The 22273-nt window shown below is 40.9% G+C and overlaps 1 protein-coding gene across 7 annotated transcripts in view; it reads right to left on the bottom strand.

Annotated features, from left to right (window-relative positions):
- Positions 1-22098, bottom strand: part of dnm1a (dynamin 1a) — a 39390-nt gene extending 17292 nt beyond the window's left edge. For 4 of the 7 annotated variants that reach the window (XM_068334286.1, XM_068334283.1, XM_068334284.1 and 1 more), the window contains exons 1-16: positions 21736-22098; positions 15734-15807; positions 14929-15078; positions 14584-14787; positions 14029-14127; positions 13109-13269; positions 12891-13033; positions 12670-12805; positions 11377-11444; positions 10329-10467; positions 5308-5394; positions 4576-4646; positions 4394-4445; positions 3608-3619; positions 2149-2178; positions 1750-1863 (exon numbers count right to left, since the gene is read on the bottom strand). In XM_068334286.1, the coding sequence (XP_068190387.1) occupies positions 1750-1863; positions 2149-2178; positions 3608-3619; positions 4394-4445; positions 4576-4646; positions 5308-5394; positions 10329-10467; positions 11377-11444; positions 12670-12805; positions 12891-13033; positions 13109-13269; positions 14029-14127; positions 14584-14787; positions 14929-15078; positions 15734-15807; positions 21736-21896 (1701 nt within the window). In that variant the 5' untranslated portion in view covers positions 21897-22098. The remainder of the gene's footprint in view (positions 1-1749; positions 1864-2148; positions 2179-3607; positions 3620-4393; positions 4446-4575; positions 4647-5307; positions 5395-10328; positions 10468-11376; positions 11445-12669; positions 12806-12890; positions 13034-13108; positions 13270-14028; positions 14128-14583; positions 14788-14928; positions 15079-15733; positions 15808-21735) is intronic. The other 3 variants (XM_068334288.1, XM_068334289.1, XM_068334287.1) reach the window with 2 other exon arrangements.
- Positions 22099-22273: the final 175 nt, after the last annotated feature.

Here is a 22273-nt window from a genome sequence, read left to right as displayed (position 1 = left end):
TTTCTTGCTCATTTCTTTTTCTTTAATAAATGGCTGCGGTGCAGCAGCGCCGAGCTTCGACACCAGCGCTGTGTGTTGGTTTTGGACGTCCCAACACTCTTTGCTCCATGTTCATATAAATATACAGCACCAGAACCAAAGGAAAAGCGGGAGGGGCTGGGAGTGGGGTGGGTGGGGTAGCGAAGAAGGAGAGGGTGACATGGAAAGACTGAGGCAGAAGAACGGAGAGATGGATGAGGGGAAGGCAGGATGAACTTTCCTCTGGTTTGGTGATGAACCGCTGAGGAGCGACGGGAAACGAGTAGAAAGAGAAGATATAAAACATTCTCCTCTACCCTCTCTCTGCACCCTCACCCCCTCCTGTCTCCTGCGCTTTCTCCCCCTTCACATGTTCCTTGTTACCCCCATTGCTCACCAGCTAACCAGCCTCCTCCCCTCTCCCCAGCTACAACCCCGTCCCTCTCTCGCTGTCGTCTTTGAAATGAAGTCAGGCTATTATAAGCAGCTTGGTGTGTGTGTGTGTATGTGTGTGTGTGTGTGTGTGTGTGTGCGTGCGTGCGTGCGTGCGTGCGTGTGTGTGTGTGTGTGTAAGTAATTGAGAAAAGGGCAGGGGGCCCTGGTATGCACATGTGTGTGCCAGCTTCGGTGTCTGACATACTGGGGGGTCCCAACTCGTTGTAAAGGGCCATCTCAAGCACACACGCACGCACGCACACACACACACGGAGTGGATTGGAGTGGCTGTGGCTACGGCCTGGAGACACTGAGGCTGTGGCTAGCTCCTAATATGTGCACGTCGGTCCAGTAACAAAGCATTTCAGGTCAAACCATCTCAGCTTGCAGACAAGTCGTACTTTTTGCCAGTGGGAGAAGCTGGAATGAGTTTAGAAAGAATGTGGAAAGCAGTATAGACGCTCAGGGGGTCTCTGGTGGAAGGATATAATCCCAGATCCAAATGAAATAAATTCCCTGATATCACGTGTGGAAACATCACAAAAAATACTGCTGTTAAAAATCAGATGTGCAACGCAAAGATGATGGATATGTGAGATTGTGCAGTAAAACGTCTCTAAACACGTCCCAGGGAGGATCACAACAACCATTAGGGGCTTGTTGACGTTCAAAGATGATAATTCAGCTTTTTAACTTTTTAAAACCCTCTTGTTGCAGGCATGATTGTGAAATCATTTATTTTGGTTTTCCAATCATATCATGGATGTTGTTGTTTTTTTTTGCCTCGATGAATGTACTTTTTTTTTTTTTTTTTTTTTACGACTTTCCGCAAAACACTGAATGCACCATCATGAAAATCTTTTCCAACGGCTCCCAAACCGGGCCAGACTTCAGTTTAATTTTGAGGCTTCCCTGATGATAAATAGCTTGGCTCATTTTACTGATATTCACTTAACACAGGAAAATGGTTGTCAGCATAATTCAACCCACAACTATCACGAATGACAGTACTCAGCCCCCCCCTAAGTGTCTGTAATTTCCATCAGATTATTCTGCTTAGTTCCCTTTTTCTGTGACAAGCAGGGCTTAAACGCAGTCCTACTAATACCATCGAATGAGTTTAATGCACTAAAGACTTGATTCTCTAGCGGATGATTTAAGACATCAACATGTTTCGATGTGTGTGTGTGCGTGCGTGTGTGTGTGTGTGTGTGTGTGTGTGTGTGTGTGTGTGTGTGTGTGTGTGTGTGTGTGTGTGTGTGTGTGTGTGTGTGTGTCTGTGAGAGCAGGTCTCACCTCATCATCCTTGTACCAGGACAGGGATTCCGCCGTCAGGACGAACCAGTATTCCTTGGCTCCTCCCTTCATGATGCCGATGTTGTTGATGGTCAACCAGCCCTTTCTGATCACCTGACAGACAGGTGAAAATAAAATTATACAACAAGGTAGAAGTCAGTTTATTTGTCATGTTTTTTTTGTCATTGTTTGTCACACGCATACATTCCTACGCTAACGTGTAAAAGAAAAATCACTGATTCTAGCAGAGGTGAGAAGTGACTGCCGTGAAGAGCGGCGTGACGTTCTCCTACTCGACTAAACACACACCTCACATTCTGAGATTTATATTACATTCCGTCGACAGTACAGAAACTACACACACACACACACAGAGCACACGCTGCTCATGTCATTTACCTTGAACCGATCGTTTACTCCTCTCTCCGGCTGAATGAGAATGTGGAGAGAACGTTACAAAGCTATGCCAGCGCAGGGCATTCAATAAAGGCCAAGTACACAAGGTTTGGTCAAGTACCGGCACGTTACAGCTGGCTGCTGGGGGGGGGGGGGCAGCGCTGGGTCAACAAGCAGGGCAGGGGGCAAGGCAAGTAAGGGGGGCTACAACAAGAATGGTGCACATCAAACCTTTCCGAGGCCATGCAGCGAGATTCAAATTACTGTTTTTATACTATAAGCAAAAAGCTTTATTTCCAAACTCTGTTCTTCAGATATTTCCTGTATCTGCTCGGTCAATCTACAACTCTGTCTTGGTAATACATCACTGGTTTCCTCTGCTGCTGTTTCTGAAGGGAAAATATACTCCATACCGTCCTCTAATATTTGAATTACATGCTTGTAATGAGTGAAATAGGTTTTTATACGGTGCATCTTCATAAGTGGCTGTTATTTACGTTGGGGGAAAAAATGAGATTTTTATTGTTATTTTCACTAAACCTGGATTACAGATTTGTCTCAGAGGCCTTTTAAAAATAAAATCATCTCTATTTTCATGCTGTCAAATAAAATCACAAAAAATTACATAATATTACATAAGATTAAATTAAAAGAAATCCATGTGTATGTTTCACTGTGGGCTTGTACGTCCATAAATTTAGGTTTAAATAGGTGCGACAGAATTCGGAGTGGAGCTGGGGGGTGGGGGTGTTCCATTAAAAGAACAGAAGCTGTGGGGCCAAATTACACTCATCTGGGACTGGAAGACCCCAGCTTTGTTTACAACGTGTTCCTGACCTCCGACCCCAACCTGGGTGGTTGTTATGACAACTGACGTCTAGGGAGGCGACATACATCCGGTCCTTGTTTCTCCTGACTTTCTGCAAGTCTGAACTGAGAAAAGAAAATGTCTTTACTAACTCATTTCTCTCCATCAGTCTCCTTCGCTGTGCAAAACGAGTCAAGGACATCTGAGCGATGCTCCCTTTATCTAGTCTATTCTACTGCTGGAGGGCAATGCTTCTCTTTGGCAAACACTCTGGCCTAAGTGTTGGAATCACAATGAGCATCTCCAGCACGCGCGTGTGTGTGTGTGTGTGTGTGTGTGTGTGTGTGTGTGTGTGTGTGTGTGTGTGTGTGTGTGTGTGTGTGTGTGTTTGTGTCTGCAGGGAGGATACAGCTGAAAAAGAAAGGAAAGGGAAGCAGCCAAGCATTCCCTGTGAGTATTTGGAGTTAGTAGGAAACTCACTTCACACACACACATTCATTCATGCACTCAAGAGTCCATCACCGACTACAACGTAAAAGAAATAGAAGTTCATCCATTTATCCTGACGTATGCAGAGTATAAAAACACAAGCACTTACGCATGAAAGTGCACACATATCCACACACTCTTCAGATGCACACACACATTACTCACCATGATCTCATCCTGCCACAGAAAAGTGACAAAGAGCAGAAGAGCAAGAAGTGAAAAAGAGAAACGAGACACAGCAGAAAGAGAAATCCATCAGAAGAAGCAAAGAAAAGAAAACACAGACACCAAACGTGGAGAGCTGAAGAGGACAAGAGCAGAGGTTGAGATTAAAATGTGGGAAAAACAGAAGATAGGAGGTCTTCATGCTTCCAGAGGACAGAAACGGTGTAAATCATGCAGCTCTGTTTATTCTATCTTCATTATGCAAACATTGATCCAACACTGGAACAAATCTACCAGCAAGGTACTGTTTGTCTGTAATTCAGTAAAAATTGTTGTTAAATTTAAATGACAATTGCAAAGAGTATTGATCATTGATTATTTGTTGATTTGTTCAAACCTGTTAATACCGGTTCAGCACCATGATTCAAACCAAATGGACAAGTTGTTTCCAGATTGGACAACTGCTGCACATTAGTGTGTAGCATGTATGCTACAAGAGCTGTCCAGTGTGTGTTATGTGCAGGCTATGCAGGGCAACAATATATAGCTGTGCTACATGTGCAAAAAGGAAAAATTTATCATGCTGCGCTAACAGAATAAAACCTTGGGGAAAGACTTTATGAAGTGCAGATGTCATGTTGCCGGCCAGCAGATGAAACGCGCTGGATGAGTTCAATCTGGAGTCACGTTCCTATAGTTTAAACTTGAGTCTGTAAAATTCAGTATAACTTATTAAATAAAAGTGTCCACACTGGACATGACAGCGTGTTTAGAGCAGTACACTACCTGGTTCCCAGCTGCTTTCTTCTTGTTCATTTGGTTGATCCTCTGCTGAGCGCTACACAACAAAAAACATCAGCAGACACAGGATTTTGGCCTTAAACTGCACACGAACTGATAAAAATCTAAACATCAAACAGATGTATTCATTCTGTGATGTAGGAAATGACACAAAAACTCAAACTCACTTGGCGAATCCAATGAAATCCTCATGGTTGGTGTTCATGTATGACAGCTCGATGTCTATCAGCAGCAACACCTAAGACGGATCAATGTTCCAGATTATTAATGTCTTTGAATAAAACACTGTACGTATAATGTCAGCCTGAGTCCAGCATTAAAAACTACTGTAGCAGAAAAGTCTTCTAAATTAATGCAGTCAAAGTAATTTACATTTCCTAACAGGTAGAATTTTAATCCTACACATTAATTTAATACTTTGAGCTGTAATGCTGTGTGTAAAAAGTGTTAGCATGCATTGCTATCATGGCTTTAAGTCTTTTATAATTTTAGATTTAATACACAATCAAAGAAGCTTATTATTGCATCATTCATTTCATTCATGCAACTTTTACAAAAACACAGATTAAATCAGGAGGAAATGTCATAACCCCCCAAAATGGACTCATAATCAGTTCTGTGTCTCCAAATGCAATGAAGGGTTCCATGTGGCATCAAACGGTCATTCTATTTTTAGAATAGTTTAGGAATGATGTCACTCACACTCATACTCAATATTTTCTGGAAACATCATTACGTTTAAACCGCTGAGTAAAATTGAATGATGTTGAATCATCCCAAAATAATCTGATGCTTTAAAAATATTTAGCTTGTTTTTATCTGAATAAATGAGTGTGACTTGAAGAACTGTGAAAATCCATACAGGAAAATTTTCAGTTTTTCCTTTTTGTGTATGTTACCTGTCCCTTAGTGCGATTTTCTCTGTCCCTGATGTGTTGGGTGACAATTCTCTCCATCTCTTCTCTTAACATTGGATACTGAGCCAGCTGCAAGGACAGAAACCAGTAGGTAGCTTGAAAAAAACCAAACACACATGCCAAGACATACGCTTTGAAATCTAAATAGCAGCTACACTAAACCACTTCATGACTCATCTCACTAAACCACAACACACTGTTCCACCAATACGGCAAAAACACAGAACAGAAACATAATTAAACAGGTTATGTCATCAGGGATTATCCCAGACTCTGCTCTAGTCTCTGCACACCCTGGCCAGTAGGCGGATTTGAGGGGATTCTATGTGCAAAGTGGTGACTAGTTGTCAATATGGAACAAAGACAGCAGAATAGCGCAAAGTCTGTGATACTGCCACACAACATAGAATCAACAATGTTCCTGGCAGAAAGGATTCTTTTTCCCAGCACACTGCGGGTCTTTTTCCATGAGCTCATTGCAAACCCACGAAAGCAGACATTGGTGGGCCTCCAACATGACACAAACACATTTGGAGAAGTGTGAGGAAAGAAGAAAAGTCAAAATGAAATTCCCAGCACAAGAAAGAAAAATACACACTGCTTTCTTGCAAGTTACAATGCATCTGTCATGTCTGTCAAATGGTTTGGTGAGCAACTTGATATCAATAGACCACTTTCTGGTTCAACAGATGATTTACTGCTTCCTGTGGTTCAATTGCAATGCATAAAACCCCCATGAAGAATAAATGCTTTATAATAATGGGACACACTGTTAATATGAATGTCAGTCTATCTAACTTCTGGAACCGTGTTTTGGATCTGTCTTTGAATAGAGTTTGGTTTGGGCTCATTTACAAATTGCCTTGATATGGCTGTGAAAACTTGGGTCCAAGTCAATAATTACATCAATATTTCTGGCATGATTTGTTGATTTCATGTTATGGAGTTGACATGTGTTCTACTTTTAATCTTTCGGTTTTAGAGGAAAAGACAATTATTTTATCTTGCTCAAATGTACAAAATTCTTGCACATTAACTCACTGATTTCTTCAGTAGACTCGTTCTATTTATGTAATGGACTGTAGCCATACAGTGACACTGTAATATAAAGTTATGTGTCATCTGCATAAGTATGCTATGCAGTATTACTGCTATTATCACAGAAGGATGCATAAAAGTAGTCTGCAATTACTGAAAGGAAATAGCCCGAGGATGGACCTTTGGGGAAAGTAACTCATGCCATTTCAATCAGATTCAGAATTTATGATTCAGAATTAAGGAAAATAAAGTTCTATTGTAACAATGCTGGTCTCACCAACTGTTTATGTGGTTGATTGAAATTACAATATTGTAAAACTTGGGGAAACTGGAATTACAAAATCAGAATAACTGTTTGTATAAAGAAGAGTTGGATTGAAATATTACAAGGAAAGTTGGATGCTTGAGATGTTAGCTTAACCAGCAAGGTAGCTCAACTAGCTTGACAATTGCGATTCATACTTCCGTATGAAATTAAATGACCTATTGCTTAAAAAAATTATAAAACTGTAATGTGTCACCAATGAAATGCAAAAAGTAAGGCACCTAGCAATGGATCTAATGAGCCATCTTAAAACCAGACAACAAAAACTGAAATGTGTTTTCAAGCTTAGATGATCACTATATTAATTATATCCCATTATTAATAATTGAAAATTATTTCATCAGTTTTACTTCATGGTTTTTACTCATTCTCTTCATGAGAAACATCAAAAATAAAACAGAAAAAAAGCCAATAAGGTAATTAAAGCAACACAGTTTGTGCTGGTAAGAAGATGCACTGTAAATTGAAGATAGAAGGTTATCAAGATCACATGATGTGTTCAGTGTCTTAAGAAACATAGAAACCCAAATTGACAGTGGAAGAATTTTTTTACAAACATGACAGCAAGCAGCGGCTCTCAAACGGATCCAGAGTGACATGCAATGCAGAGGAGCTGGGAGGGACTTATGGCAGAGAGGGGAATGGAGAGGACTTCAAACTGACCCCTTTATGGATTTTCCCAAACACTGTATATTATAATACAGTATCATTAAATACAGAATGTTTCTGAAAGATGAAATTGAGATAAAAGTGTGACAGAGCAGAGAAATCCAAAGGAGGTCACGATTTATTTTTGGTTATTTGCTTTGTGAGGAAGCAGCCGGTTAGAGAGGACGACAGGATGGAGAGCACAAAAGAGAAATTAAAAAGAAATAAAGTGATGCGCCAAATGTCTGTTAGTCAGTGAGTGGAACTACACAATCAGCTACCAGACTGACAAAGACAGAGAAAAAGACTAACTAAATTAAATCAAATAATTTTTTGACATTGTCAAGTAAAATATGAGAAGAAAAATTATCTAACATGCAGAGCAAAAGATTGTTAAATTGTCAATAAATGGCCAATAATTGACAGAAGACAAATGACAAAGAAAGTTGAATTAAAATGCAGATTATATTATTATGATGGTAAAATCTGGGATAAGGATTGACCGATTTTTGCTGGCTTCAGTGACATTTTTTGACATAAGCAACAACATAAAGTTTTTATACGTTTTTGTTTCTGTAAATGAACTGATTTCAATACATTGGTTGCAGAATTCCAGCCACACTAACGAATATATTGTAGGTTAATCATCACAATGCTTTTAATCCAGAATTATTATTATTATTATTATTATTATTATTATTATTATTATTATTATTATTATTATTATTATTATTATTATTATTATTATTATTATTATTATTATTATTATTATTATTATTATTATTATTATTATTATAAGGCTATTAGTTAGACAAGCACTAACGTTTCCTGGAGGATCTAGATTTTGGTGACACCCTGGCTTTTCTTGTGGTGCCAGTATGACAGTGAACATTTGAAAGCAAATAATTAGACAAAATTCAAACATCCAGCATCATTAATAAATGAAAATAATGTAGTTTGATGACTACTTTGTAAAACTAAGGAAATTAGTCTTTGTTCTACATAGTATTAAGAGTTAATTACAAAATATTAGCATGCCAACAGCTAACATTACAGGATGCTGTGTACATATTGGCATGTTGCGCATACAGATCTGTATGTGTCGCTTAATTTAAACAGTAAAGCTGAGTTAAAATGAGCATTTCTGGCTGAGCATAATGTAATACGACTTTTAGATGTTATTTAGATGTTAAAATATAACTTGCTGTAAGTACAATTTTGTCATTTCAGGATTGTACGCATGAAAGTTTTTAAAATATAGGAATATAATCAGGAAGGAGACCTTTTTTTTGTTTGTCTTCAAATCAATACTTTTACGGAGGACAGGACCCCAGCCATCGGTCTACCCTTATCTCTGAAATTTACAGATATAGTGAAAGTGGCTTGGTTCTCTTTGGCATTTTACCTTTTGACTACACTTTTGTATGGTGGAGGTGAGTTCGCTCACTACCATATCTATACACTTCAGTGTGGGCTCCTTCAGCTTTTGGATCTGCTTTTTCACTATGGCCTCAAAGGCAAGGTCAGGGGTGAACAGCCCTGTCCTGTAGGGATAGGCGGCACAGGAGAGAGGAGTGGAGAAAGAAAAAGTGGAGAAAGAGGAAGTGAAAGCCCAAAATGAAGACAGAATGGAACAGACCAACAGAGGAGATATGAGACCAACAAAAGCACATGGTGAAGGTAGAGGGTAAGAAACAGGTAAGGAAGGTAAATAGAAGAGATAACAAATAGAAATACAAAGTACAAGGGAATAGGTATGGAGGCCGGGGTGATAGAGAGCACAAAAGGAAGAAGTGTGAAAGAAAAATGAGACATTTATTTCCCCACAAGCCAATTCTGAAACAGGAAAGTGCCGGAGACTCTCATTCTACACAGTGAATTAAAGAACACTAAGAAAGAAGAAAGAGAAAAGAAGTGAGAAAGGGAGACATAGAGAGCGCTCCCAGGCTCCACTAGCCAAAAAACTCCAAGCAACGCACTGCAAGACTCCAGCTGTGCACCCAACAATTTGCCAAAACCTTCATCTCTCCTGGTAGTAACGTTTTGTCAACCCATCCTTTCATCTCCTCTGTCCTCCAGAGGGAGAAGAACTCCATACATCATCTTAAGTAGTACATCCATTTGAATGCAGACTATTGATCTTTGCAAAGCTCCATAGCTGAGATCGTGGCCCTGGAGGCCTGCTGGAGAGTGGACTGTCATGGTTTCTGTCAGGTGCAAAGCTTGAATCTCAAACAGAAGGAGGTCTGAATGCTGAGGTCACCCAATATGGCTGCCAGGAATTCTAAATGAATGACAAATGCTTCTCTAAACACACGTGTGCCATTGTACACAAGCAACAGAAAGGAAGTACCTTACTGGAAACAGAAACTTAAGACATCACGACTTGAGGAGATTTTACAGAACCAATTCCAAATCCATCTGAAGGGATTTTAATCTTTGCTTTCCAATTAAGTTTGATAAACTGAACTTAAAGTTCAACTGTGTCCCGGTTCCACACTTAACACTAACTATGATGTCTGAACAGTTTAATTACAGAACATTTGATCATACTGGCATATTTTGTCAGCATGATAGTGAGATAATGGCAAGTTAAGACAGTAACTTCTCAGAAAAGATGCAATAAAAGGAAGATAATGAGATATTTTTAGTCGAAGCCATAGATGTAACTTCTGATCTTATACTCTGACATTCATTCTTTAGAGGCAACCATATTTTGATGACTGCTCAGCTCCCAGACTGGTTTTTCTCAGCACAGCATTCTACCACGGCCAGCCCGTCCAGCCAAACCCCTCCGGTGAGCACAGCAGGTAGGCAGGCACATGAACCACAACCCACCCCACCCCTCCAGGGACCCCCTCGCCGTCTGAAAGCACAACGGGGGCTGGAGAGAGCCAGGCGGTCACAGCAAAAGGGAGTGAACAGTAGAGGAACTTTGAATATGAGGGTTGAAAATAAGGAGTGCTAGCCATCGTTCACTTGAATGTTTTACCTTCTTGGTACACTGCCTAACCGTATTGACTAGCTCAGATATGACCATGTCCACACATTTGGTGCAAGGCTCTTTAATCTTCCCAATCTGCCTTTTCACAATGGTCTCAAAGGCCATGTCCGGGGTGAAGAGGCCAGTTCTGCCCGACAGAGAGAGAACAAGCCACAGGGCCAAAAAAAAAGAGAAGGATGGAGGAGAGAAAGACAGGAGGAGGGAGAAGGGTTGGGTAAAGAGAAGATTGTTAATTGTAAAGAATGATCCTTTCTGAGTTTTTGCCCCAAGGCATTGCTAGAAACCTATTAGACATAGAAAGAAAAGCTAAACAAACGTTTCCAAAGCGACATAATAAAGGAAAACATCAGCAATGTCGAGTGATGTGAACCTGATCTAAAGCCTTTTCATTCAATCGGCCAAATAAAGTTGAAAATTCTTTAAATAAATTACCAGCAACTTCACTGTCATTGTTATTTATCATATATTACTTTTAGCAATGGCATTTTAGCAACGGTGTTTGGGCAACCATTCCTACTGCCACTGAAAGACAAATTAAATGTAAGCCAGGAATAAAAACCCAACAATATTCTGCCTTAAATTCAGTCGATTAAATACTATTTATTTGAATATTCCACATGTACTGAGATCTACTACATCCCCAATCTCCTCCTGCTACCTACACTTGTTTTTGATTCAGATGACCAAATACAAATGTGTGTAATTTTCAGATGTCGTTGCCTTATTTGATGCAGAAAGAATAGATGCAAATAAAATGTGACGATTTCACCAACCAGATAAAATACTGATGGGCCATACGCCAGGATTTCAAGAATAACAAATAAAAATGTATGAAAATGCCCCAAAAACAAGAACTGTACAAGTAGCAGCCTATCTGTTCTCCCTCAGTGCTCTTAGCATCCAACAGAACGCTGTATAAAAACTGAGCTTTTATCAGTTAGATGTTTTCTGGAGTAAAGAGACTACAGAGGTGGAGAGAAGAGAGAGAGAGGTGAGGGGAGTAGGGACGGAGGGGTGAGTTAGAGGGCGGACGTGCCTGATTCCATGAATGTTCTTAATGGCGTAGCTGATCTCCTTGCGGAGCTCCTTCTCATCGAACTCCATCTGCAAAAGAAATGAGCACTGAATGAACACTGTGGCTTCCACAGATTAATGCACCAGTTTAACATTTCTCTTTTATTCTGGATCACTTTCTGTAAATCACACCTTTTACAGTGTTTATGGCGTATATCTCTATATACACACACACCTACATACACCTACACATTTACCTTCTCTATGTTTCTTTGTGCTAAATGTCTTATCGGTTAAACCCACCGTCAACCCAATGGGTAAGAAATATTTTCCTCTCCAATGTCAGACAGTAGGTTTTATATTCTCTGAGGGAGGGCAAGAAAGGACAGAGAAAGGGATGGATGAAAGGAGGGGAAAGAAGGATGTGAAGGATGAGGGCTAATTGAAAGAGAAGGTGAAATATAATTAAATGTATGGATGGCAAAGGGCTCACAGAGACTGAGGCTGGGGGAGGTGGACGGAGGAAGGACGTGCTCATGGTGAAGACGCTGTGAAAGGTGAACAGGGAGGATGTGGGGGGTTGGGTTATGACAGAGTGGGGGCTTCAGGAGGAATAAGCTGAGTGGAGGGGGTTAAGAGTAAAATATGACAATGGGCAAGGTCGTTAAAGTCTTGAGCAATGTCTGGGAAATGACACCAAGAAACGGGGGGTGTTTGCAGCAGGTTTCATTTTTACCGAATTGGAGACTTTCCTATTTCATTTAATGGTTACGATTTATTTGACATTTTCAGTTATTTTATGTACATGCAAAGTACAAACTTTAGTTCTTCAGGGCAACCTGGCTCCAATACCACGAAGAGAAAACAAAATAATTCAGTCTAATTTTAATTTGGAGTCTTCAGACACAATCCACAATACCAAAGTCATCATATTGTTGTTCTTTTAAAAAGTAAAGCAATTTAAAATGAGGCAATCACATTTGTCTACTTTATTTCATATTGAGAGAATATTAAAAAGAAGTTAAATATAAATAGACATTTGGGCTTAATTATAATTTATGTTTTTCCTTTATTGCCTCACAAAATGTTCACCATAAATTTGGAAAATTTTACCCCGTCTCATAATTTTCACATAAGTCTTCATTGAAATTACTGTCCCATAAATAGGCTTTGATAATAATTTATTGAAGTTAGACTATTTTTTTTCCCTTTCTGGTAGATTTTTTAAAAATAAATAAAGCTGAATGTCCAAATTGAGAAAGCTTTATCAAGAAGTTCCATTTAATCAACCAAATCTCAGCATCCAGACACCCACCTTCACCAGTTCAAAGGGGAAGCGTTCGTGAAAGATGCGGTTGATCCTGGCTCCACCCGACAGCTCGGCGGTGTCGATCTGGTCCCCAGAACCCTCTATACACTTCTCAAAGTCAACAGAGAACTGCTGCACCATCCTGCAGGCGGGTGGAGACACAGATATCAGTTTATGTATCTGCATGGATGTACCCGGTTCTCCATGTTGCTATGACAACAACTCACTGGAGGAGAGCCTTGGTTTTGCGCGATGGATCGTCGGGTCTGAAGTTCTTGTACTCCTCCACCTCCTTCTCGATGGAGAGGAGCTGGCTCTGCAGCTTGGCCCGGAGGCCCGGCAGCGTGTCCCGAATGTGGTTGGTGAGTTGCTGTTCAGGTCAAGGATGAGAGTTATATCAGTTCAAATAAGCCCTATAGATAGACATTAATGACACCTCCCACACCTGATTGAGGACTTTCTGAAGGTAGGGGGTTCCCATGCGATCGGCCAGGTGTCTATATGCAGGATGGGAGAGGAAGAACTTCCTCTCGGCAGCCATGGCAGCATTGATGTCCTTCTTTCCATCGATGTCCTTTTGGCTCCTGTTCACCACACCAATGTAGCCTGGACACGAGAGACCCTCAGATATTTATGACCCAGTAGGAAAAATGCCGCATATCCAACTCTTTTTATCACTAAGTGGAATTTTTGAGAGCAATCTGGAACCAACTAAGTATGTTTGGATTAAACGGATCATATTTTCAAGCAGTTCTACAAACTTGGATGGCGTTGGGCTTTTCATGTATACATATGAGCTGTGTTTTAACGGTTAGAATTAGCAAATGCTTTTAAAAAATAGGCAAAAGATGGGAGAGAAAAGATGAGAGAATAGAGGGAGGGAATGCAGGAGGGAGGGAAAGAGGGAGAGTTGGAATAACAGAGGGTTCAGGTCGAACGGATCTTGCTTCACCTCTAGTTAAGTTTTCTCATGCATCACTCTTTAAAGGCCGTTTCATGCTCTATAACTTATGCAACTGTGAGCCAGCAACCTTGTAAATGTGACCATCAACAGAATTAGACAGAGGGAGAAGGAAAGAGGGAGAAAATGAGAGGGGGGGGGGGGGGGAAACAAGACAAAGGACATGGAAAATATTTAAGAACACGTGTCTGGGTTCTAACCAAGTCCAAATGGAAAAGAAAATCACCACATGGGAATAAAGAGCTGCTCACAAGATACATGCAAGCTCTTTTCCATCCATCCCTCTCTGCTTTCTTTTTTTTTTTTAATGAAACTGGTATCGAACATCTCTGCATGCGATGGCTTTTTCACCACAAGAGGGAAACAGTGTGTCACCACGAGAGGCGAGGGAGGAGTGGGCTCACCCCTCCTGAGTGGAAGCAGTTTGTTCTCCAGGATGTCCTTCGCATCTGTCCCCTCATCCATCAGGTCCAGCTTGGTGATCACGCCGATGGTCCTCATACCTGAAAAACCACAATGATAAACAAGGTAGAAACAATCATAACAACGTTCCCACCCTAAAGAGCTCATATTAAAATACAATTTTGTGAGTAACCTGTATTTTAGGACTTAAACATGTTTTTGTAGGGCATTTTTCACATCAAAGTTAAACAGTTATACTGTAAAAAAAAATACACAAATGTAGCAAAATTGACTGGTTATAACAAAAAAACATATTTCAAAGCGACATGGAAAAGAAATACAAGAGCAGATTGAGGTTTTTGCTCAAAGATACTTGTCGGCTCCAGGGTTGGAAGATCAACCCACCGAGTGGCAGTGTGTGTGTGTGTGTGTGTGTGTGTGTGTGTGTGTGTGTGTGTGTGTGTGTGTGTGTGTGTGTGTGTGTGTGTGTGTGTGTGTGTGTGTGTGTGTGTGTGTGTGTGTGTGTGTGTGTGTGTGTGTTGTCAGCTCATATTCACCCTGAGGGTCGACCTCTTTGGCAATCTTTAAAGCGTCAGAGTTGGCCAAGTCAGAGTTTGCTGGGGAGACAGCCAGCATCAGGCAGTTGTCCCTGGTTACAAACTGCATCAACATGTCTCTGATCTGGGACTCGATGTCTGCCGGTTGGTCTCCGACTGGTACCTTAGTCATCCCCGGCAGATCCACCAAGGTCAGGTTCAGCACTGTGAGAAAGATTGAAGACAACGACTCAGAGAAACTAGCTTCTTCAGAAGCGACGGTTCCAAATGAGACGGAATGTATTCATGTCAGACATGCATCGAAGAAACAAACAACAAGCTGGTGCTTGTGTGTTTTTGTCTCACCGTGAGGGGAGTAGACACGCAGGTTGATGGGCACAGGGGAGATGCCCTTATTGGCCCCAGTGATGCGGTCAGTTTCTGCCTCGATCTCCTGCCGAACTTCATCAAAGTCCAGGAACTTTTTGCCCTTACAGTGGAGGAACTCTGCATATTCTGAAGGAGAAATTTAAAAAAAAGAGGAGGATAAATGATGATAAACATGATTGTATACCTGCCATTATACCTCTGACATGATTAAAAATGAACTAGAAGTTTTGAAAGGATGAGAAATACAGTATGTGTAAAGTTAAAACAGAATCTCTGATCCAGATTACATGAAGCTTTAATTAAACCCTAATCATCTCAGTTTAAAAACCTCTCCCATGAAGACATCCAACATCTTTGGAAACAGTAGGAAATTAGTTGTTTTTTTGTTTTTTTTGTTTTTTCGAAAAAGCTCATTAGTACACCCAGTAACAACCTATAACATGGAGATAAATGGAAACAGAAACTCTGAAGGGAGATTTTCCCTGATGGAGTTTGATGGAAGAATTCTTACAAAAAAAAAGAAGGTGGATTTACAGTAAAATCTGTCAGCAGCGTAGGATGCAGTTCGCCTAATAACCACTAGGGGATGTCTTCAAGACACCTCCCACGAGTGAGAACAAACGATAAACCGATATTCTCTCTAAACATATTATTTCCAAACGACAGGCTTTGAAATATATGTAATTAATAACTCAAAGGTGAACAGTTAGAATGTCAGAATTTCTCTTCATCAATAAATGAAGCCTCCTAATTGAGTGGTGAAGAAACTCAGTGTTTTTACCTGTAGGACAGTTCATCAACTGCAGAACCAAAGGTCGGCGGGTCACAATGCCAGAACCACGGGGGAGAAAATCCCTGCAATGGAAAAGAAGATTAAAAGGAACTGAACTACAAAGAATCTCCAAGTCCACTAAAAATTACAGACTAAAAAACTCAATTATTAATATGAATGATCAAAAGAGAAAAGATCAGGAGTCACTGATAATGAATCAGCGCTTTGGGGCTTTCAGAAAACTCAGATAATGAGGTACTAATCCTTCAAGGAACACATGCAAAGTGGGTGTAAGTGTGTGTTTGTGAGTGTTAGTGAGTTTAAGTGTGTGTTCACATGAAGTAAAGACTAATCCTCATACAGCAGCTGCGCTCAGACCAGCTGAAACCAACACACTGCAATGGTTTTGGTGCATCATACAGTAGGAAGGCTACATATACTGTAAATAGTTAGTAATTACTTGTACATGATGAACAATATCAAGTTTTCTCTATGAATAAAACAAGGACTTTGTTAGAATTCCACAGCAGATAGTGCAAAATGTTTGTCCGAAAAGTGTTGATGAAAAAAAGCCAGTCAGTAAAATGTTTCAAAGAGAATCTACACATCCAGCAGCAGCAGGATGACACAGAAACACAACAGCAAAGCTATCAGCTGTGGAGAAACAAACACATTTTCAGTATTTATCTCTTTATTTGATGTTACTAACAGATCAATAAAAATGCATGGGGCAAGCTGCATCTTCTAAACTGACGATGAATGAAATATCTGCCTGTGCTGCAGCATTTATAATGCTGTCTTTTCGTTGTGTGATTATTGGTGCAGCATCTTAGCACCTGCTACTCTGGAAACAGCATTGTTGTGGAGGCTCAATCTGATGTTTGCTGTACTAATGCATCCTGTTACAACAAAGGCAGCCCTTCAATCTGCTGCCTATTAAGAGTCTGTTTTTAGACTGGTCTACCTGCCTCCATGTTTGTACATCTGTGAGTGTGAAGCTGGTTTTTCTCCCCCCCCCCTGCACCTTTTTCTGGCAGACCAGGCAGGTCTTACCTCCATGAACCCCCTCCGCTGAGGCGAGGGAGTAAAAACACTCCCACAGCAGAGATACAGCACAGAGATGTTTTAAAAAATCAATGGAAAGGGAAGTCATAAAGAGACAAGAGAGATGCATCTGCAGCAGCTGATATGATTTATTGTGACGTATTTCTACTGCAGGAGTACACCTTTAATCTCATAATATAATTAATATAATAGTAATCTGGATTAATAGGTAGTTTTTTTATGATTTTGTGATGACCAACATTGAGTTTAATCACATATATAAATTAATCAGAAATAAACATCCCTCCAAATTTTCAACCGAAGTTTTCCATTCAATTCCCTGATATTATAAATAAAACAATAATCAATTCATAATTAATCGTCATTAATGAAACGTAATCATTGAAAAACAGGAAGGAAAGTGTGTGGGTCACTTGCATCATTTCCCGATTTTCTCTCTCTCGCTCTCTCTCTCTCTCTCTGTCACACACACACTCACACACACACACACACACACACTGAGCCTCCACTAATCCTGCTTTAATATCCACAGCAATAACAACTCTGACATTCCTGAACTTGCGGACTATTTCCCTGCCTGGCAGCATCCGGGTCTTGGAAAGATGAGACTGTTTATTGGTGATGATATGCTGTATACGCACACACACACACACGCACACACACACACACACACACACACAGGAGCACACATCCACAGGAACATTCCACACACACACACATATGCAGCCAATGCCAGTGCTGGTTGCTGGATGGTGGACACCCAGATTAGACCGTAACCAATGGCAGAATGTCTTACAGACAAACGACCCAAACAGAGATTAGCTGTAATCCTCTAGTTCCTGCACAAATGGTCTCGACTGCTTTCTCTCTTTTACTGAATCCATAATCTGCTGCTTCTCTCAGTGGTGGCGATCAGCCGCTCTCTTTTGTCTCACATGATAGTGAAATGAGTACTTGTGGGGTTTAGTGTCATGTTGGGCTCTACACCAAATTTGACTTGCCTTTTTCAATGAACTAGTTTATTTTCAAAACCTAGAATATCATCAACTAATGATAATTCAGTGTGATTAAAAGTGTGTCTTAATTTTTAATCAAGAAAATCTAATTATGGGCCAGGAAGCATCCGCTCCATTTGTATGCAGGTAGTTGTTTTTTTATCACAGTATTTGCATGTCATTGCAGAGCCGTTGTGTGTTATTATTTCACGCCATCCAGAGGTTCGTATCTGGATCCCCGTGTTACGCAATACATGAAACCAGCCATACATCATCATCAGCTTAGTCTATGTGTGTGTGTGTGTGTGTGTGTGTGTGTGTGTGTGTGTGTGTGTGTGTGTGTGTGTGTGTGTGTGTGTGTGTGTGTGTGTGTGTGTGTGTGTGTGTGTGTGTGTGTGTGTAGAGAAGCAAAGAAAAACATCTGTGTTGTAGTTCCTGTTCCTGGGCAGCGCCAGCAGCCCTCCCTGATAATGAAGTGCTTCAGTCAGCTGAACAACAACATGTTGCCGCGTTACAACACATCCCTGGGAGACGCCGTGGAGTCATGTCAGCATTTCTGACAAGAACTCCTCTTATTAGCATCCAGCAGTTACAGAAGGACCCCCACATGCACACACACACGCACACACACACACACACACACACACACACACAAACACACACACGCTCCCTCTATGAAGCTTTATCAGGATTGGTTACTGACCTGTCTGACATCTAACTGAATGAGGTGTTCTCTAATGCGACATGGTGACAGAAGTATCATACCAGCCTTTGTCATTGTGAAATTATTCTCTCCTCATTCATTATTGGCTGTTTGATAGAGAGAGGCTGCAGTAAAGGAGCTGTCCGTGGTGCTGACTGGTATTCTGGACAAAACGCATGCAGTACTGTAGACTTGTAGGGGTGTCAAACTCGATCACACAAGGGGCCAAAATTCAAGACACAGCTGATGCTGCAGGTCAAATAGTCATTACATCTATTGTTCCTGTAATATTTTGACCTGAAAAGGTCAATTTGAAAAGATTATAACTGATTTTTTTTCTCAATAAAATAGACTGGTCATTCAGCTAGGGTATGAGTTTGACACATGTGCAGTACAGGATATCACCTCTATTATCAACATAACCCACACACAGTGTAAATGATCCCCATGCTGCACAGTAACAAGACTGTGGAAAAGGTGATAACCAAGATATGTGCACTGGGGAATAAAACCTCCAAGAGGCTCTACCATTTTTCTTCTTTTAAGATGAAATGTTCATCTGATAGAAATGTTGAATTTAACAAAAAGTATACGAGCAAACAAACCTCCCCATCTTCACCTCAGCAACACCAGAAAGATCTCTGTCAGCTGACGCTGAACGCGTTGGGGATTGGAGACCAGTTCAAGTCCCTGCTCTGTCTGATGTAATGAGGCTCATGGGAGACTGAAACACAAGCTGGGTGGCAGACGCGGGTATGAAACAGAGGTTGGGTTCTGATTCATATCTGTGAAGATCACAGAGATGTTACACGAGTAGAGGATGAAGGTTAGCACAGGATAAAATCTCAATTTGTTCCTTTATTCCATTACGGTTGATGGATCACTGTGATTTTCCATAATTCCCTCTGCCTTAATTTTTTATTTGAGCACGTCTATGTCTTACAGCAACAAAGTGCCCAGAAATTAAATTTGAAAGAAATGAGATAGTGAAGGAAGGTTGAAAACTAAGATGTCAGCACAAAAAAAAAACCAAGTAATAATAGCAGGTTTAAAAAAAACCTGAAGGACAGAATACAGTAGGTTAATTCGATTTGTATCCTTGGAGACACTAAAAGGTTGGATTCATCAAATTCTAATCCACCTGGTGAGAAATGTGTCACAGCAGCTTATCAGGGGTGTGACTGTCTAGATATATAGTTAACTCCTGTCAACAAGTCACATCACTCTGCTTTTTAATAGAATTTGTAGTCACATAATAACTTGTTTCTGTGTAAAAACACACAACGCTTTCTATTAAATGTAAAAAGCGTCAAAAAGTATGTTTAAATAAGCAGAATGCAGATGGAGATGGAAAAAAATCAATGTTGTGATATGAGGTACATAAACTACAGCTGGGGTGTTTAAGTGAATAACACACACTTCACAATAACAACGACTGCAGATCAGACATCTTTATCAGACTTAACTGAATATCACGTTTCCTAGAAATAATATTAGATTTTCTTGTCTGCCCGTCATTAATCATTCCAACATCGCGTCCCTGAGGTGAGATGGATAATTAGGCACAAGCTGTTTGTATGAGAGCTGCTGAAAGAGCCCAGCCTCCCTAATGACCGTTAGAGACAGTCTGAATAGAAGTGAATATTATCAAAGAATCTTGAGGGTTTATGTTGAGTTATTAATAAAACGGTTTTAGAAAAGAGCAGCAATAAGCAACCAAAGCAGTTTATTTTAGAAGTGTGTTTAAAAGTCACATTCAAGACTCATTCAAGATTTAAAAAACTGATCAGTTTATCAGACCATCATCACTAACCCTCTCTTCATCTCTGTTTCTGTAAATCGGTGTTCACAGTTAGGGTTAGACTCAGTTAAAACTGAGTCTAACCCTATAGAACAAATTTTAAAAAGATTGCCTTTGCTGATTCTGGACATGGGAACTTGAGATGTTCTGTCAGTCCTCTTCATTTCAAAGCGTCAAATCTACAGCAAATAGGGGGAATGACTAGACTGCCTGCTCGAGTTGCATTGTGGGTAATTTGGGCAAGAAGTTTTGATGAGAAATAAAAGAATGTAATTTGTTTGCAGACTGCAGAGTGGACTAATAGTTTCCCCTACAGGGATCAATAACTTTGATTTCTTCTTCTTCTTCATGATGCAATAGTGTGTGTGTGTGTGTGTGTGTGTGTGTGTGTGTGTGTGTGTGTGTGTGTGTGTGTGTGTGTGTGTGTGTGTGTGTGTGTGTGTGTGTGTGTGTGTGTGTGTGTGTGTGTGTGTGTGTGTGTACGTGCAATTGTGTGTTATTTAGTGAGGGGTTGATAAGGTGAGCAGCTAAAGTCGTGAGCGTGACCTTGCATGAACAAGAAATCCTGCTGAGTCACATTCTGTCAGTGAAGTCTACAACCTCCCAACAAATCTACCAGATCAGGTGAAATAGAAGTGCAAAGGGCTGACATCCAGTCAGCAAGTGCATCCAGTAAGCTACACTTACAGCATAAGCACCAGCAGACAGATGGATGAGCTGAGCCGGAGGGGCTCAAAGCTCAGGTGGACTCCCTCTGCAAGGTCACACTGCAGCACAACACATCCCATGTGTTCCTGTACCATCATCACAAAGATAATAGAACTGGCTGAAACATCTCTGTGCACAATTTGCCTGGTCAGCATTAAACAAAATCTTATACTGTCACAAAAGCGACAACACCCCCCCCCCCATGACTGTAAATAGATGTGGGAGTCAGCAATCAAACTGACCCCACTTGTGTTAAATCATATGGATAAAAATATAGAACTTCATGCCATATAAAATTAGGATTTTTTTTTTATTTAGAACAAACCTTCTCATAATCAGAGGTGGTTTGTGTGTTATATTCTGTTAAATATCCAGTTATTACACAGAATGTATGTCTTAGTTCCCTGAATGAATCACACAGCAGTTGACAGATAAACCCCAGCAGGGATTTATACAGGCCTAACAAAATAATCCTCGCCTTGGTGCGGTGTCCATGAGAGAGGAGGAGGAGGAGGAGGAGGAGGAGGAGGAGGAGGAGGAGGAGGAGGAGGAGGAGGAGGTGGAGGAGGAGGAAGAGGAGGTGGAGGATTTGGATCGTTTATTAACACTTCACATCTCGTGATGTTTTTTAAATCTGTATGAGAAGTGGGGGTGGGGGGTGTATGAAATGTTAATCTGAATCGACTTTGGCCTCTGGTGAGATGCGCCAAACACACCGCATCCCGGAAAAGCTACTTACTTCCCGACGAAGTTCTCCAACACCGAACTCTTCCCCGCGCTCTGGCCGCCCACCACGGCGATCTGGGGCAGGTCCATGTTCGCGTTCTGGCCGATGGAGGAGAAGGCATCCTGCATGCGGTTCACAAGAGGAATCAGATCCTCCATACCCCGGTTCCCCATCCTCGCGATGCGCCAGTCAGTCCGTCTTCCTTCTCAGAATAAGGATGGATTTACGTCTTATTTCTCTCTCTCCTTGTTTCTCACCCTCGCGTTTAGAGGGTGTTTTCGCTTTTTCACGCTCAAAACCGGTTCACTTGTCGTTTTTCTCCCTCGTGGACTGTGCCTCCTCGGATCTCCTCCGAACAGGAACACTCCACTCCACCAAGCACCACGGAGGGGGAGGATGAGGATGATCTCTCGTATTTCGTCAGGAGAAATCCCTGCAGTTTTCCAAACGCACCGCTAGGTGGTGCCCATGTCGAACTGTTGTCTTGTTTAGAGTACTGTACTGTATTTATAGTTTAAATACGTTGTGATAAGTTTAGTTATTGATCACA

The sequence above is a fragment of the Antennarius striatus genome, chromosome 15 (genome assembly GCF_040054535.1).
Source record: "Antennarius striatus isolate MH-2024 chromosome 15, ASM4005453v1, whole genome shotgun sequence".
Taxonomy (NCBI): Eukaryota; Metazoa; Chordata; class Actinopteri; order Lophiiformes; family Antennariidae; genus Antennarius; species Antennarius striatus.
The sequence above is the reverse complement of the archived record's forward strand: the minus strand, read 5'-3'. Positions and strand labels throughout refer to the sequence as shown.